Here is a 16,781-nt window from a genome sequence, read left to right as displayed (position 1 = left end):
AAGTGATTTTCGCTTAAAAATGCATCAAAATGATGTTTTTTTAAAAAAAATATTTTTGAGATCAGCATGTCAAAACGATCCGAAAACATAAAAAAATTAAATTTTAGCAAAATAAATATTAAATTTTTTAGAAACACGGGTTGGACCGCGTTTTCAAACGGTCCTTAAGATTAATTCATTAACACTAAGATCGGTCTCTTTTATGACTAGCTAAAATATTTATCTTCTTTGTTTTTCAACAACTTTCTTTTTCCTTTCTTAGAATCTAGGAACAAAAATGTAATGAAAATGAAGTTTGAAGACTAAAATGAACAAAACAAAAACTACATAGATCGAATATAAAAAAAGAATTGAAAACTATAATGATCAAAGTGTAAAATGAACATTGTTTTGTTTCTTACCGAACAATAAAGATTTCATAGGTTTTATCAATACTTGAACAATACCGAAGTTATAATAAAATGCTTTGATCTACTTTTAGGTATGGTTAAAGAGTAAAAGCACCTTTATTGACTTTCCTTTATTGATTTTTTTATGGGATAAATATGGATGAGTGAAAACCTTCTCTCCTCTCTTAGAATATAAGGACTGAAATATTATAAAAATAAAGTTTTAAGACCAAAACTAACATACTTTAACTAAAAGGACCTAAAATTAAAAAATTTATTTGTAGGTGAACAATAGAGATTGCATTGTTTTTCCACGGAGTAATCCACAATACTTTATTTCTCTTTGAACAAAATCAGAGTTACAATAAAAAGTCTAGCTCTTTTAATATATTTACAAATTTTTTGCCTTGTGTGGAGGTTTTCAAAATCTTTTTTCATCTAGTTTTGTGGTAATTAAAATTGATATTTGTAAAAAAAAATACAATGATTTAAATTGTGGAGAAAAAAAATATTTTGTTAGATGAGTTTTTCATTTCTTATTCATGTATTTTTGCTTGACAAGAACAGTTTTTTTTTTAATTAGAATCATGTTTTTGAATAAAAACTAAAAATAATTAAAATAAATATTCATAAAAATATTAATGATTTGAATTAAAAAAGTAAAAAAAATGTATCTTTTTCAACTAAAAATTGCTTTTATTATTCATGTATTTTTTTTCTAGAAAACATGTTTTTTAATAGAAGTTTTTAAATAAAGATTTATCATGATTTGAAAAGCAATTCTCATTAAAATATATATATAAAAATCATGAATCAATAATTTGTACACAATAGAAGAAAAACATAAAAGAATAATTAATCACCAAAATTATGTAAAACATATACAATAAAAAATAAAAAAATAGTTTCATTCTCATTTAATATTTATGAACATTTTAAAAAAAAAATTGCATGTTACCTTCTTATATCATAATTCATAAAGTAATGGTTCATTTTACCATTAAAAAGCTTTTATTCCATGCTTTATTTTTTCTAATATTCCTTTTTTAATAAGAAACAATAGTTGCCACATTCTAGTTTGAATTTTGACTATCTATTATGATTTGAATTTAAAGTATGAGTTTTACGACTTTAAAAATTATTTTTTAATTTATTTTCATTTAAAAATATTTTAAGAACCTTATTAAACTTATTTTAACCCCAAAACATTCTTCAATCTGTCTAAACATCTAAAATCAAACCAAATAAAAAAAAACTTTTTAAGTCTCGATTTGTGTTTTTAACAAGATAAAAGTTCTAAACCATCTTCATAGAATTCATTTTTGTAAGACAAACTCATTGATAATAAGATTGATTTTTTTCATAACAAGAATGTGACTGACTGACCTCTTTTCTCTTTTTCTTTTTCTAATATCTCTTGACTCTCATTCAGTGGCGGAACCACATAGGGGCAAAAGGGAGCAACTGCCCCCCTCCCCCTTTCCAAAATTAGATCCAGTTCCTTTCTCTTTTTCGTTTTTAATATAGAGTTTTGAGCCATGAATTCTATATATGGTATAGAATGAGTTAGCTGATGGGTTTGAGAAAAGAGTTGGCTTGCCCAGCAGTTATATTTTTTATACTTGTGTTGTTAGAGACTTTACTTGTATAGGGTGTGGTTGTCGTTGTTTTTTAAAGTGTTTTTTGTGCCGAAATGCATCAAAATAATTTTTTTTATTTTTTAAAATTATTTTTGAGATCAGTGCATTAAAACGATCCAGAACATACCAAAAATATTAATTTTGAACAAAAAAAAAATTTGAATTTTAGAGGAACGCGGTTTGCACCATGTTCCCAAACGCTCACTTCATCTCTTCCTGATAGGTCAACCAGATATGGAAGCTCTAAAAATACTGGGTCTACATCTCCAAAAATTAGTTATTGAAAATGTTAGGATTTATAATAATTTATGGGTTTGTTGAATTAATGTGTATGGGTAATATTATATGCTAATAGATATGAATTGAAATGAGTTTTGATGAATTGATAAGTATTTTGTTATGAATTTCATATGAAAAATGATGATAATGAATTTACTACTAATTAAAAATGAAGTACAGTACAACTAAAAAAATTAGGGACATAATAGATAAATTAAAAAAAAACATTTAATGTTTATATTTAATTTACTTGTACAAAACAACAAGTCGGCAAAAACAACATCAATTTGTGACAATCCTTTTAAGTTATAATTTTAAATATTATGTATCATATGTCAGCATAGAATTGTTGCCAACAACTTTTCTAGTCCTTGAAAGATTTAGAAATAGATAAATGAAAGTTTGTTGTATATATTAAGAAATATATTTTTAATAAAAATAAAAATAAAATTATTATGAAGTAGTTTTAAAATATAAAATCTCGAAGAAAACAATTATAACATAAGTTTTTTTATTTTAAAAGTATTCTTAAATTAATTTTACTTGACTTGAGTTGATACATGTATTTCAAATTAATTTCTATATATAACATATGTATGTATAGCATATAATATCAAATATTTGTTAATAATTTGCCCCCTCATTTAAAAAATTCTAGCTCCGCCACTGCTCTCATTGACTAATATAAATAAATTAAAAAAAAAGGGAAGTCCAAGATTGAAACTTATAATTCTAAGACTATAGGGATTAAATATGCATAAATTAAACTTTAAGGATGAAACTAGATTTTTATGTGTCTTTCGAACAATAAATAATATTTTTATTACTAATTTTGGTCCTTGTTTCTTTAGTTTTTTTTAACTATAAATTCAAGTTCTTATGTGTCTTTAGAACAATGAGCATAGAGAAGCAAATTCAAATTTAACTTGCAAGAAAGCACAATAATAAAAATGATAATCAAAATGAAATAAAACAACACCGTACTTTAAAAGTCTTGTCCAAATTGAGCACAATAATGTACCGTTGTTATTTTTTAATATATAGTGGTAATAATTAACAACAATAATAATATGATATATCAGCCCAATATCCTCTCTATCAAAGCTACACTGGCTAGTTTTTACTAGCTATTTAACTAACACTTTGTAAGGGGTTGGATTTTTTTTATAAAAAAATAAATATGTATGTTTTTTTAATTTTTTTTAAAAAAATCAAAATTAACAAACTTATGTATACATCTAATAAAATAAATTGAGAAATATATGTGTTAATAAATAAAAAGTCATCAACGGTATATAAAGATGAAAACTAAAAAGTTGAAATTCACAAATAAACCAAAATATTTAGTCTTACAACTTGGATCTTCAAGAAAATTGTGTTTAATAACTTTGTTAACAAAAAAATATTTTTTTATTTAAATAAGTGATAATAAAAATAGACACATATGAAATTAATTAAATAAAATAAAAGGCAAAAACATATCATGCAAGGTTACACATATTAAAAATATTATCCCAAAATAAATATTTTAAATTTTTTTAAAATAAATTTAATTTATATAAAATATAAAAAAAATTATAGATGAATTAAATAATCTATCAGAAAAATAAATACATATAAAATAACTAAAAAAATAATATTTATTTAAAAGAGTCTAAATAAACAAAATAAAAGAGAAATGAGGTATTATTTACATATAAATTTAAAAATTATTTTGAAAATATACATATAAAAAAGGGTATTAATAAAAAAAATAAAAAAGCCAAGCAATGTTGGGTTTGACAAGTCAGGCTAGCATGCTTGAGCCATCTAGTAGGGGTCCGCACATGGACATGTAAGAGTTGGTTTACGTGCTTGTGCTCTAATTTTTATTTTATTTTTATGAAGAGGACGGCATGCCATGAGTCCTAATTTTGTTTTGAAAAATAATAAGTCGGTCAGCACGTTGTCTAATATAACTCAATTTTTAGCCTCCATAGTAGCTAGAAAAATAAGGGAAAAAATTTTCGACCCAAAAACCAATCTTTCTATCTATTTTTTATCCAAAATACATAGAAAACATCTTAATCAACTTAATAAACCCAGTTATTACTTCAAAAAACCTAAAAAACCATCCGAAAAGCTAAAATAAAAAATCTTACCAGCTTAAATTTATTTTTCTAGACAATTTCAAGATAAACCATTTTTTATTATTAGAATTGATAATAATGAAAAAATTTTCTAGCACTAAATCAAATAATTTTCTCTCATCTCTCTCAAATCAAAAATTAAAAAATAAAAAAAATAAAAGTTAGAATCAAAATTAATATTGCCCATAAATTTTGAAAACTAAAAGGACCCAATATTTTTAATTTGAATTTCACCCAAAATATGTTAAAAACCCACCCAAAATATGTTAAAATCACTCATTCTCTATGTTTTTCTCTTTAATCTCCGGTCTTTCAATCTCATCTTTCCCCGAACAAATTGGCCAATAATTTAGTTCAATAAAGGTCAAATTAAAAATAATAACAAAAAGGAAAAAAGAAAGACACTTAGATTTATAGTTAATAGTTCATAATAATAGTTAACAAGATGAGTTTCTATAGCATAGCCTCAAAACTTGTCCAATGTATCACTTATTCACAAGACCGACGGAAGAAAAAAGGGGCTAAGCCCCCTCATACGCATCCCAAGGAATGAAGTCCATCTATCAGGCCCCAGGGAAGAGCAATCAGATCGACTTCAGGCCCAAAGACCCAAATTTCCATTTGCTCCCAGCACAAAATTCGAATAACATAAACGCTGAAAAATCTGAAATCCAATAACAGATAAAAAATTGCACAGGCCTAAAGGAATTCTAAATATTACAATAATGATGCACGAACAGAAGGTAACAAGGCCGAAAGGAAAAAGGAGGTAAGCTCAACCAACCATTAGACTATCACAACCGGCTTCCCATGGCTCCCTCCAAAAATTCAACATTACAGATTGGAAACCTCAGAGATATTTGAAAAGCAAATTGATAGAGCACCTTTAGATAAGCCTAAGCTCATACTCGCCAGCCATTGTTATGTATCTCACCCATGGGAGGGCCTGATAACCACTTTTCTCAATAATCTTCAGGTATCGAACCTACAAAACATCAACATTTTAATCAGAGATTAAATTACCTAAACTTGCTAAAACAGTATTTTTGGAAATTTGAGCATGATTTATAAAATGAACATTTAACAAAATAATCGCTTATAGCAAGTTCCAAAATTCAAGCCATCCAGTGGACCAGTCATGTGAGAAATAAAACAGATTTCTTTGAAATCGTTGCTAACCTACACATAAACAACTAAGATTAAAACTCATCAATTTCAATCAGTTCTTTTTCAATAACGCCACAATAATAATAAAAAAAATCTGCTTTTCAGAAAAAGAAATTTATTTATTTGTATTTGTTGGAATACAATGTGAAGTTCAATTTAACTCATGCTCCACATTACTAGGACATCTACATTTTCGATGAGAGAAACAGACGTATTGCAGATTTATCGGTTATCTATTTGGAAATTAGAAGTTAAAAGATATAGACAGATCCTGTATTTCCCCATCTTGGTGAGACATGATGTTGCCACTCGCACACTCTGGATTATGAAAACAACAATTCTAATCCCATTACACAAGAATCCAAACTTTCAGGTACCACAATTCATAGTTTGGAGTAATCAACACTAGCCCTGATAAATCTTGGCCCCTTTAACGTCATCCAAATTTAGACAAAAGAAAGCAATTCCAGAATGAACAACTCCGTAATAATTAGGAAGTCTCATCTCAGTGGGAGAGACAGTGAGAAAGAGAGTTAAAGATATGCCATTCACCACCGGATATCATAAAATACAACAAACAATTGTGTTTTTGAAGGTGTACCTGTATTCCCGAAACAGTAAAATATGGTATTTCAAACTTCACTCGTATAGGAGCTTTTCTCTCAGGAGTTGCTTCTTCGGCAGTTATACTGGGAAGACTGAACTCTGCCCTCAACATGTACTCCTAGATCACATTTAAATGCAAATAGAATCCAAACAAGGGTGGTTACTAATACAAACTACAGGCCAAGGTTAAGAAAAACTACAAAATGATCCCATTTGTTTTTAGGAAAAAAAAGAAAATACCTTCCCACCAGGAAAAGATTTAATTTTCCACAATAATGCATCATTTTCAGGTGCATATGATGCAGACCCCATTGACGTCCGAATATTAGGATTGGAAACATCAACTGCCACCGGCAACTCAATCTCAACATTTGTTGCTGTACTGTGCAGTAAAATTTTTTGAATACTCAGGAAACATAAACATTAGCAAACCTAAAACTCTGATCTATAGATTAAAAGGAGACGTAGTTACATATTAATGGTAAAAACTTCATACCTACGCTCCTTGAACTGGCTCCTAGCCTTTACCATTATCTCAACACGACTTCTTGAATGCCTTTCAACTTGAGCTTCTACCCAAATCAGAGGCTTTACCTGAAACAAGGCATAATGGAACTCATCAAATGCTCAGAAAAGTAACCAAGGTGGTTGTCTTTTTCTTTTTAAGAAAGATCTCAAAAACTACAGAACGAACCTGAGTGCTGAGTCTATATGTCATGAGATCAAAAGCCCCATCAGGTGGTATAAATGATATTGTTCGATCATTTTCAAATCGAGCCAAACGCACACACCTGAACCAAATTGCATATTTAGTTTCAAAAGGTCTAGATTGTAATGAGCAACCTTCACTCATAATAAAATGGCATCTATTTCCATGAGTAAAAACTGTACAAACCAACACAAGAATTCAAGTAGACCAGAGAATTAAGCTACATACTGATGAAATTTGATGTCCTCCAAATCAATGGCCTTTCCCTTTGTTGCCCGTCCTTGGGCCTCCAATAATACTCTATCATTTAGGCCAAGCTTACACTCAGGCATGCCACTGCAACATAACCATGGAAAACTTGTAATTAAAGGTAAAGTTCTGTGCAAGTCACGTCACACTTTGAAGGTACACATTAATACATTTATAGAATGGAGCAGTCACTTCATGCAATATTGCTAAATGGTGGAACTAACTCCAAAGTTCCCTTTCTGAGACAGTATGGCCCCATAGAATTGGGTGACATCATAATGAATAGATGGCTCTGTTTTTAGACAATGTTCTCCCATTTCAACTGTGTTACCAAACAAGTTAATTGTTGCATTATATAACTTAATGTATTGGAAAAGAAGAAAAAAGTTGTGTTTTCCTGGAAAGTTTGTTGCAAGGAACCATGAGTTTGATTGACAAAAACAAGTGTCACAAAGTACTACATTTGGAAACAATTTGAAAGAAAGTAAAGGTCTACTCACAAAATTTCTCTACCACATTAATCATATTAAACTAAGAGTTTAACAGCAAAACTTACAAAAATTGTGTAGCACTTCAAGAGCAGCATCACTAATGAGTGGGACGAAAAATTCATCAATACAAATATTTTACAGACCAGTACTTCAAATAGCTGCTTAACAAAGTAACATATATACTATACGGCATCTGAATATCCTAACAGTTATCTTCACAAAACAAGCATGCAAGTACACTACCTTAAAGAATAACAAGCTAAACCGTAAATGAACCAAGAAAAAACTACCAGCAATGATTAATTCCAGATAACTGATTGTTTCTAACTGTACCTTAGATACGTTCTCATTTTTAAAGCCCCCACAACATCAGACCTAATTACTTGTCCATTGCTGTTGACAAGTATATTGACACTCTCGACAACATCCAAGAAAACCTGAGCAAATAATAACAAAGCTTCATCATCATCCAGCAATATTAATTATTCAATTAAAAAAAAAGTTGCTCTGACAAAAAAAAAGAATGAAAAGGATGAGAAAATACTTCATTCTTCTTGTAATTTATCCCTTCGCTGCGCCAGGACACTGCATTAGTGACAGCCATGGGAGGCCTCTGTGAAGTTTCCATCCTGTAGGCATTAGTCTTGATAAACTCGCTAAGAATTTTTGCTTCGGTATACTGAGGGTAACCAAAGTCCATCATTTCATCAAGTAACTCGTACTGACAAATGCACAACAAGGCACCCCTGTCATTGCCTCAATAATAATGATAATAATATGTTTTGAATCAAATGAGCAACAAAATTCATTATAAAACCTACCACTACCACAAAGTTATCCCTGAGTGATTCCTCTTCTAATTCTTCAAAATAATGCTTAAAAACCTAAAAGAAAAGGGAAAAAAAATTATAATTAACATAGAAATGAAATTATTTTATTTATTAAATAAGAAACGGCATGGAATTGATAATTATAATAAATTACGGAATTACATCAACAACGCGGTGGAGAAAGGAGAGGAGGCTGGCAGCATTACAATTCTGCCTTGATGCGGTCATTAGATAAACATTGCTATGTTGTATGTACATGTAAGAGACTCCATTATCATACACTACTGGATCTTGAGACTGCGGATCTCCCTGCACTCAACCATAACCATAACCAGATCCACTCATTCATTTAATTAATTAATCAATTGAATTGAATTGGGTGTAAAATAAATAAAGGAGAAAAGGAAAGGAGAGGAAAGAGACCTCCTTCTCGATGAGCTTGGTGAAGAAGCGCTCGGCCTGAACGGCAGAGACATCGCCACGGTAGTCGCGCCACACAAGAACGCGCCCCTTTATGTCTAACAGAAACAGTGCGGAGGCTGCCCCGGCCATACTAGATCAGATCCGATGGTGATGCTGCTTAATTATTTGGAAACTGATGACGATCGATGGATGATGGCAATACAACTTCAGAAAATTTCATTTTAGGAGCAGATGCATTATTTAGTTGCTAATAACTTGAATCATCATCGCCAGCTCCCTCTCTCTTTTTTGTTTAAGAGTGTGTTTCATAGTGCGGCTGGAGACTGTTTTTCAAATATTTTTTTTTAAAAAAATACATGTTAATTATATTTTTTTATTTTTTAAAGATTATTTTTAATATTAGCATATTTTTAATATTTAAAATATTCAAATCATATTAAATTTAAAAAAAAATTAATTTTTTTGGAAACACAGCCGCAGCCGCGTTTCCAAACATTCCCTAAACCTCGTTTGTCATTGCGGGTTTTTCATCCAACAAAAAAAAACTTTAGTGTTTTTTGAATTGTTTTATTTAATTTATATTAAAAATAAATTTTAAAAAATAAATATTATTTTTATATATCTTTAAATAAAAAATATTTTAAAAAATAATATCTACAATACTTCCATACTTCCATTTACTCATGCTATATTTGTTTTTCAGAATTCATTTTTTTGAAACCACTTTCCAAACTTTTCTTTGTTTATTTGACATTAGAAAAGTTGGTTAACGGAAAACACTTTCCAGTTAAAGGAAAATTTAGCTTGGTTTCCAAGAAAGTATTTTCCTGAAAAATTTAGGCGGAAAACACTTTTTGGAAGTTGTGAAAAATTTAGAAATATCATATTATTTGCTGATTATATCAAATTTGGTCCTCAAACTTTTGATTGCTATATATATTTTGTTTTAAATATTTATTTTTCAATTTCATCTCTTAAAATTTAATCTTTATATTAATTTTGGTCCTCATTTTTATAATTGTTATTTTCTTTTTCCTTATCATTTTTTATCGAAATTTTTTATCTGTCAAATTTGGTCACCATTCTTTTGATTGTTACTTATTTTTATGAAATGTTAATTATTATTATTTTAATTTCATCATCTTTTATTTTTTTTATTTTTTAGATTTGATCTATGTTATTTTGATTATTATTTATTTTATTTGAGATAATTTATGAAATTATATTTTTTTTCAATTTCATACTCATTCAACCTTTTAATTTGTAAGATTTGTTCCTTGTTATTTTAATAAACTTGAGAAAAATAAAACATTAATAAGTTATTTTCCAGCCCATTTTCCATGATATAACTAAATACTAGAAAATATTTTCCAACTTATTGTCCATTACACTACCAAATATCAGAAAATAATTCACTTTCCAAAAGAAAACTACTTTCTAGCAAACAAACGAGACCTCAATCTGCTATGCTATGTGTTTTTTTTTTCAAAAAAATATTGAGTATGCAAAACTATTTTAATGTATTGTTTTATATAAAAAAAATTAAAGTATAAATAAAAAATATATAATTAAATAAATAGATAATCATCCATATAAATAAACAAAAACATTATAAATAATAATTAAAAGAGAAATTAAAAAAATTAAGAAATAATTATAAATTAAGATATTCAATTATATAAAATGAGATATTTACCTAATTATGTTTACTGAACTTGTTTATTTGAATTAATAAAAAATATTAGAAATAAAAACATAAATAAAATTGATTGAATAAATTCACGCTCTAAAAAAACATATAACTCAAGGCCAAACATATCATAAATATTATTTAAAAATAAGCATTTTTTGTTTTGAAAAATAAAGTCTATTGTATACAAAAAAAAATAAAGATAAATTAGAATATTATCTTAAAAAATTAAATACAAAAAAAACTTCTATTAAAAAAACATGCAAAACTCAATATAAAGATAATAAAAGAAAATAATTGTAATTAAAAGAATAAAAGTGAAAATTGAAATAAAAAATAAATTAGAGGGTGAAAAAAAATCAATTGGAGGATTAAACTGGATTAGAAAATAACATGTATATAAGGAAAAACAAATCAAAAAAATGAGGGTCAAATTGAATAAAATAAAACAATATAAACTTTAATTGAATAATGAAATTGAAAGGCAACAAAACTTTAACAAAAAGACAAAGGAAAAAATTAAGAATCAAAAGATTAAGGACCGAGATGAAGAAAATAACATATGAGAAATTGTAATTAAAAGATTAAATTGAAAAAAAAAACTTTTATAAAAAATATATAACAAAAATAACAAATTAATAGAATAAGGATTGAAATTAAAACACAAAGAGCAAGGAGAACAGTCATGCACTTTCTTAGGCAAAAGAAAGAAAAAAAAGAAAAAGAAATGATCACCAGTAACAATTCAATTATCATATACCTTTACGCAAGAAGGAAGATGACACGATGGCGCTTTAAAAAAAGATAATGAAAGGCTAAGTTACGCCATCAAACAGCATCGCACTTGCCGTCTAAAAAACACAGACACCATCGACTTGCCGGCATAAAATAAACATGGATCAACAACTTTCCCAAATAAAAATTTCATAAATCAACTTAAAAAATACCAAAACACTCCTAATAACCTTGAAAAATACAGAAAAAAAAACATTTGAAATAACAAAAGCATCCCAAATGCATACCTTGTTTTTTTTTTTTATCTTTTTTAATGTCAAACATATTTCTACTATATACTAACTAGGGAAAAATCACAAAACTCTTGCCCAATTACTTTACATTTTGTTTACCCTAGTATAAATAAATATTTTTATTGTTTTAAAGCTCATGGAAAATAAAAAAAAAAATTAGCCAACAACTCTAAATTTTTTTTTTCTTAGACCCAAAAATGTGTCTTTTAAATATAAAAAAATTGAAAAGAAATAACATATCCTAGAATAATCTTTAAATGACCAATAAACTTTTGGAAAAGACCAAACTACCCTCAACACAAAGCCTTTCATATTCTTCATTTAAAGGATAAAAGGATAATTTTATTGTAGCAATCCATAGTAAATTATATCTAGTGCTACAATAAAAAACACATGTTAAATATTTAATGTTAATAAATGACTGGAGGTTGAAAACTGAAATAGGCAAAATCAAGACAATTTCTTATGTGAAAAGACAAGTTATACATTATTCACTAAATTATTGATTTATGCTAAGATGTGGATTGGTTTAGATTTTTCTTCAAACATAAGAAAATACTCAAATATTGCTATTTTTTTTAACAGAAAAAAATTAAAAACCTTGTGAGGGTTGATCTAATATGACTCAGTTGACTTTATGGGTTTAAAAGCAACCCATACAACTTGCAAAAATAAAGTTCGACTAAAAATAATTTTAAAATGATATTTTTTAAAAAAATTAAGATAACAATATATTAAATTGACTTAGGTTAACTTGGGTTAATTTGTCAAATTCACGATATGAGTTATGAGACTATGATAACTCAATATAAAGCAAATCAAAATAAATTATGAAGTCTAATTTCCAATCTATCTAATATTGAAGGATGTCATTGAAAAACAAATCAATTAAAAATAACTAAAAAATGACTCGGGTTAGCATGTTAAACCCACGACCTAAATCATAAGACCGAGATAACCTCATAAAAAATTAATCAAAATAAATCATGAATTTCAATCCTTAGTCAATCCAATATTGAAAAATGATGTCATAAGAATGTGATATCTCAATACAAAACAAATCAAACATTAAAAGATGAAATAAAAAAATTAATTAAAAAAAATCAGATAAATAAAAAAAATAAAAAAGGGGTACAATAAAACTCCAATCAATCTAATATCAAAAAATAAAATTAAAAAAAAAGTTAAATAAAGAAAAGAAAAGAAAAGAAAAATTAAATCAATCAAGTTAACTCATCAAACCTACAATTCATGTCATGAGAGTATGATAATTTATTAAAAAATAAATTTAATATTAAATGATAAAATTTTAAAAATAATTGAAAAAAGCAAAAAATAAAAGATGAAAAAAGCCAACCACAATACGTACAATAATAATAATTTGTTATTGAATCCTGCCTGCTGCTGGAACCTAAACGACACCGTTTTCACTTGACATCTTTGTTGTGGTTAGAAACGGTGACGTTTAAGACATTTCCGGATCTAAACACCACATGCTGAATCCTGCATTCTGCTGGAACCTAAACGACGCAGTTTTTAGCTGCATCTTTGTTTTGGTTAGAAACGATGACGTTTACGGCTTGTCTGGATCTAGACGCCACATGAAAAGATATAATCAATTTTTGCCTTCAATGGTCAAACTAGGATGATACCTTCTGTTTTAAACTGCTTGAATAATGGACTTAAGAATTGAGATCTCAGAGGCCATACCAGTATTGTGCATTCTGTTATATTTTTTCCCCTCCGCGCGTGATAAATGGAGCACACCATGCTATACGCAAAACAACAGCAACAAAGCTTCTCTTTTCTTCTGTATTGATTGCTTTGCCCACAAAAACTCAGCAGACCAACCTCCCACGTGCTATTCACCCTGCATAATTGCAACGGCTGCCGCCATATCTTTCTAGCAATAGTACAAGTGAAGAAACGATGATCATGATCCTCATTACCAATATTAAAGAAAACATTAAGAGTCGAATAAAGAACACTGTAGTTAAATTCTTGCAGTCATGATATAGCGATTATGTGGGTACAGATGCAGATTGCAGAGCCCCTTGAACGCAAGTTACTTCAGGATGGAAGCTGTCTCTGATCACCGTTGATCTGTGTTTTTTACAATAAATTGCGGCTTTGTTATAGCTTTCTCCGTAGCATGTACTGAAAACCCCAAAATGCCACTTTCATGCTAATTTTGTTTCAATAGAGCTTAGAATGCAAGGAAACCATTGGTTTCCCCCGATCCAGAGGTTTTTTCAGCAGCCTCACCTCAGATTTAGGACTTATAGTACAGATCTGGAGCCAAGGAGTACCTCTTTTGGCTATAAAAGTTTGGTAACAATCCCCATTCTTTGGCTACGGATATCTCAATATCTGAAGGGAGTCTTCTATGACTTTTGGCCGCAGAAGGATTTATGAAATTGCTTTACGTTTTCATTTTACACATGATTTAGTTATTCTTTTGAATTAAATTCGTCAGCTAAACTTCTGAAGAGGAAACACATTAGAAGTGGGGTAAAAGAACATGGAAAAAGAAGTTTTGTATGGAAAGGTCCAGTAGCAAACATGCCATCTGGTTGTGGATCCTCACAACTATTTCTCGTTTCTATCTATGCATTTTTCTTTAAATCCTATACAGGGTAATTTAAGCAATTAACAAAGTATTTCAAAAGAGAAACAAAGATTTAGGGATAAGGTCACTTTGCACATGGCTTTTGGCTGTCTGTGGTGACTGGTGAGGATCACGCACTGAAGAAGAAATTCTAAACTCTATACGTACTTCAAGAAGGCACTGATGATTACAGCATCAGATCATCTCCAAGTTCATTGATAACTCTCTCCACTTTCGATAGCATATCTGGCAACGAGAAAAGAAAAATTGTGACGAATAACCAAAATAGTTTCCGTAAAGAAAGTGTTTACTCAAGTGCAGGTATCACTAGCTCTCCAATTTGGTTTCTTTGCAAGGCCTAGTCCAAGCTAATAACTCTAAGCTAATGGCGCTTAGCGAGCTCCAAACAAGATGAAAAAATGGGATAACGTTAGGATATTATAATAAACTAGCTTAGGATGCTAATAAGCTTAAGTGGAGAGGACCAACATGTATTCTCAGAGCAAACTTCCTTAAGCATGCTGCAATAATAAGAATGGACGCGTGCCTTGGAAACTGGGAGCTCATAGAAGATAGATTCTAATTTGAGTACACTGAGAATTTAAATTACCTTGGAAGGAAGAATCCTCCATATATTTCTGCAAGAAAGCAAGATTATTATCATAATCACTGCGGTGTATCGTATAACAGCAAGAACAGGAAATAATAAGCTCAACTTAAGAACAGGAAATGATTATTATCGTTATTATTTTGGAAGTGTCAAAAGTGTTCCGTCCAATCCAAATCAAGATAAGCTCCAAAGCACCACTATCTATTTCTAGCAACTAGGCATTCATATAGACGTGACAAAAAGTAAGAGAGAACTACCATGATTTGGGATTTGAGATCGATTTCATGAGATGAACTTGGCTGGCCTGCAGAGAGAGCATTTCAGGTAAGGGAAAAAAAAATCAGTGAATAGATTAATGAACGAGAATCATCAAATTACATCAGTGACAGCCTGTGTACCTTGTTTGACCTCAGAGCAGCAGTCGAGCAGTAATGACGTAAAGCTGGGAGGCATGGCTGGAGAAATTCCTTCATTGTTGTGATTCAGAGATTTTTCCGTACTCAATGATGCTTGTTCAGCTTCCTTGTTCCAACTCAATTGAAGTTGAGGAGAATAATCTTGAACAGGACCCATCGTGCTCGATTCCTCCTCCACCCAAGCTCTACAGACAGTAAAGTTTGTAAATCTTCAGCGGAGTTGATCAATCAAGTTAGGCAATGACATACCTAGGTTTGTATCCATCAGTAGGCATGAACACAGATTGTGACGAAATCGCTGATTGAAAGTCGCTATCCAGACGTTCAGTTTCAATTGGATCCTCCAGGATAACCTGAAAACACAACCCAAACAAAACAAAAAAATTCAGCATTTCAAGGAGAGGAACTTAGCCATGAGCTTCATGATTTATTAACAACAATGATTTAAAATATCTTAACCGCCACCTTCAAAGCATTTATAAACGCTTCTGCTTCTGAAAAAGTTGAAAATCGAAAGCCAAACTTCTGGATCTGCAAACATGTGAAAGTTGAGCTACATTTTGACTTCAATTTCTATTCATGACAGAAAAAATCGAATATAATGTTACCTACCTCGTCAAGAGAATCCTTGAAGGTCACAAAGACGGCTCTGGTGCCCCTTGAAGGATATCCAGAAACGCACGAAACCTGAGGCCATGAGAAATGCAGCTTCCAAACATAGTGCTCTTCCTGCACCACCAAATTCAATTCATATTTAAAAAATCTGCAAATAATCCAAAAATAAACCAAATTATTCGATACTTTTAATCGATTGCTTCTAAAGGAAGAGTAAATACTACTGACAAGGACGGTGCCGTTTAAAGAGAGCCCGAGGATGGCGTCTTTGGAGTTGGATTGGTAGTTGAGGAGCTGGAGAGAGGCGGTAGCAGAGACGGAGGAGATCCAGGTGCCTCGGGGTGGGCGGAACTTCCGATTGTTAGGGAGGGGAACGAGAGACGGACACGTGGACGGCAGAGAAGGATAGTTGATGAATCGAGAGAAAGTCACCTGCCATTGGTCTGTAGGAATTGCGGAGGGCACTCTTTGCTCTTCTTCACCACCTTCATGACCTATTATTGCTAGAGAAGATCCTGCCTCCATGTTTTTCATTCTGTTTTCTCGGTCTCCGCGCTTCTTCTTCTTCTTCTTTCAAATTAATGGAGGGAAACTGGAGATTGTTGTTTGTTTCGTTTATTTTTTTCAAAAAACATTATTTACTACTTATATACTACCAGTAAGTTCTCTTTTGTGCCTGATTTTTTTGTACCGGCTGGAAAGGCCCGTTATTATTAGCTCTTCATGACATGTTGTTTCTTAAAAATTAAAAAAAGAAAGAAAATAAATAAATGAAATGGAAATGCAAATGCAAATGCAAATATTTATAAATAAAATAATATTAAATTAGTTATAACCAACATTAGTTAAGAAATTAATTAATTAATAAATAAAATCAGTATAATTATTTAATTCATCTAGTA

General features: G+C 29.9%; 2 protein-coding genes across 2 annotated transcripts; both read right to left on the bottom strand.

Moving 5' to 3' along the window:
* Positions 1 to 4,825: 4,825 nt before the first annotated feature.
* LOC133697088 (AP-1 complex subunit mu-2) lies at positions 4,826 to 9,200 on the bottom strand. The gene is made up of 11 exons (XM_062119435.1): positions 8,913 to 9,200; positions 8,652 to 8,798; positions 8,481 to 8,543; positions 8,204 to 8,380; positions 7,993 to 8,096; positions 7,148 to 7,255; positions 6,905 to 7,001; positions 6,707 to 6,804; positions 6,451 to 6,592; positions 6,206 to 6,328; positions 4,826 to 5,422 (listed from the first exon to the last, which is right to left on the bottom strand). The coding sequence occupies exons 1-11, from the start codon at positions 9,039 to 9,041 to the stop codon at positions 5,324 to 5,326; spliced, it is 1,287 nt and encodes a 428-aa protein (XP_061975419.1). The 5' UTR covers positions 9,042 to 9,200; the 3' UTR covers positions 4,826 to 5,323.
* Positions 9,201 to 14,112: 4,912 nt separating this feature from the next.
* On the bottom strand, positions 14,113 to 16,480 carry LOC133698034 (protein POOR HOMOLOGOUS SYNAPSIS 1). The gene is made up of 8 exons (XM_062120904.1): positions 16,108 to 16,480; positions 15,877 to 15,993; positions 15,730 to 15,795; positions 15,514 to 15,617; positions 15,247 to 15,449; positions 15,106 to 15,152; positions 14,849 to 14,876; positions 14,113 to 14,484 (listed from the first exon to the last, which is right to left on the bottom strand). Exons 1-8 carry the CDS (start codon positions 16,411 to 16,413, stop codon positions 14,426 to 14,428), a joined length of 930 nt encoding a protein of 309 aa, XP_061976888.1. The 5' UTR covers positions 16,414 to 16,480; the 3' UTR covers positions 14,113 to 14,425.
* Between the last annotated feature and the right edge of the window lie 301 nt (positions 16,481 to 16,781).

This window comes from Populus nigra, chromosome 6, assembly GCF_951802175.1.
Source record: "Populus nigra chromosome 6, ddPopNigr1.1, whole genome shotgun sequence".
In the NCBI taxonomy this organism is placed as follows: domain Eukaryota; kingdom Viridiplantae; phylum Streptophyta; class Magnoliopsida; order Malpighiales; family Salicaceae; genus Populus; species Populus nigra.
Note: the sequence above shows the minus strand (reverse complement) of the source record. Positions and strands in the feature narration are given on the sequence as shown.

Bases quoted from the DNA above. Each gene is read 5' to 3' on its own strand.
- LOC133697088 (XM_062119435.1), bottom strand. From the start codon at position 9,041: ATGGCCGGGGCAGCCTCCGCACTGTTTCTGTTAGACATAAAGGGGCGC. The intron at 8,381-8,480 runs GTAGGTTTTATA...TGCATTTGTCAG, and splicing joins GGGATAACTTTGTGGTAGTG to TACGAGTTACTTGATGAAAT. The intron at 7,256-7,992 runs GTACAGTTAGAA...GTTATGTTGCAG, and splicing joins AAAATGAGAACGTATCTAAG to TGGCATGCCTGAGTGTAAGC.
- LOC133698034 (XM_062120904.1), bottom strand. From the start codon at position 16,413: ATGAAAAACATGGAGGCAGGATCTTCTCTAGCAATAATAGGTCATGAA. The intron at 15,450-15,513 runs GTATGTCATTGC...TACTGTCTGTAG, and splicing joins ACTGATGGATACAAACCTAG to AGCTTGGGTGGAGGAGGAAT. The intron at 14,877-15,105 runs GTAGTTCTCTCT...GCTTTCTTGCAG, and splicing joins ATCTCAAATCCCAAATCATG to AAATATATGGAGGATTCTTC.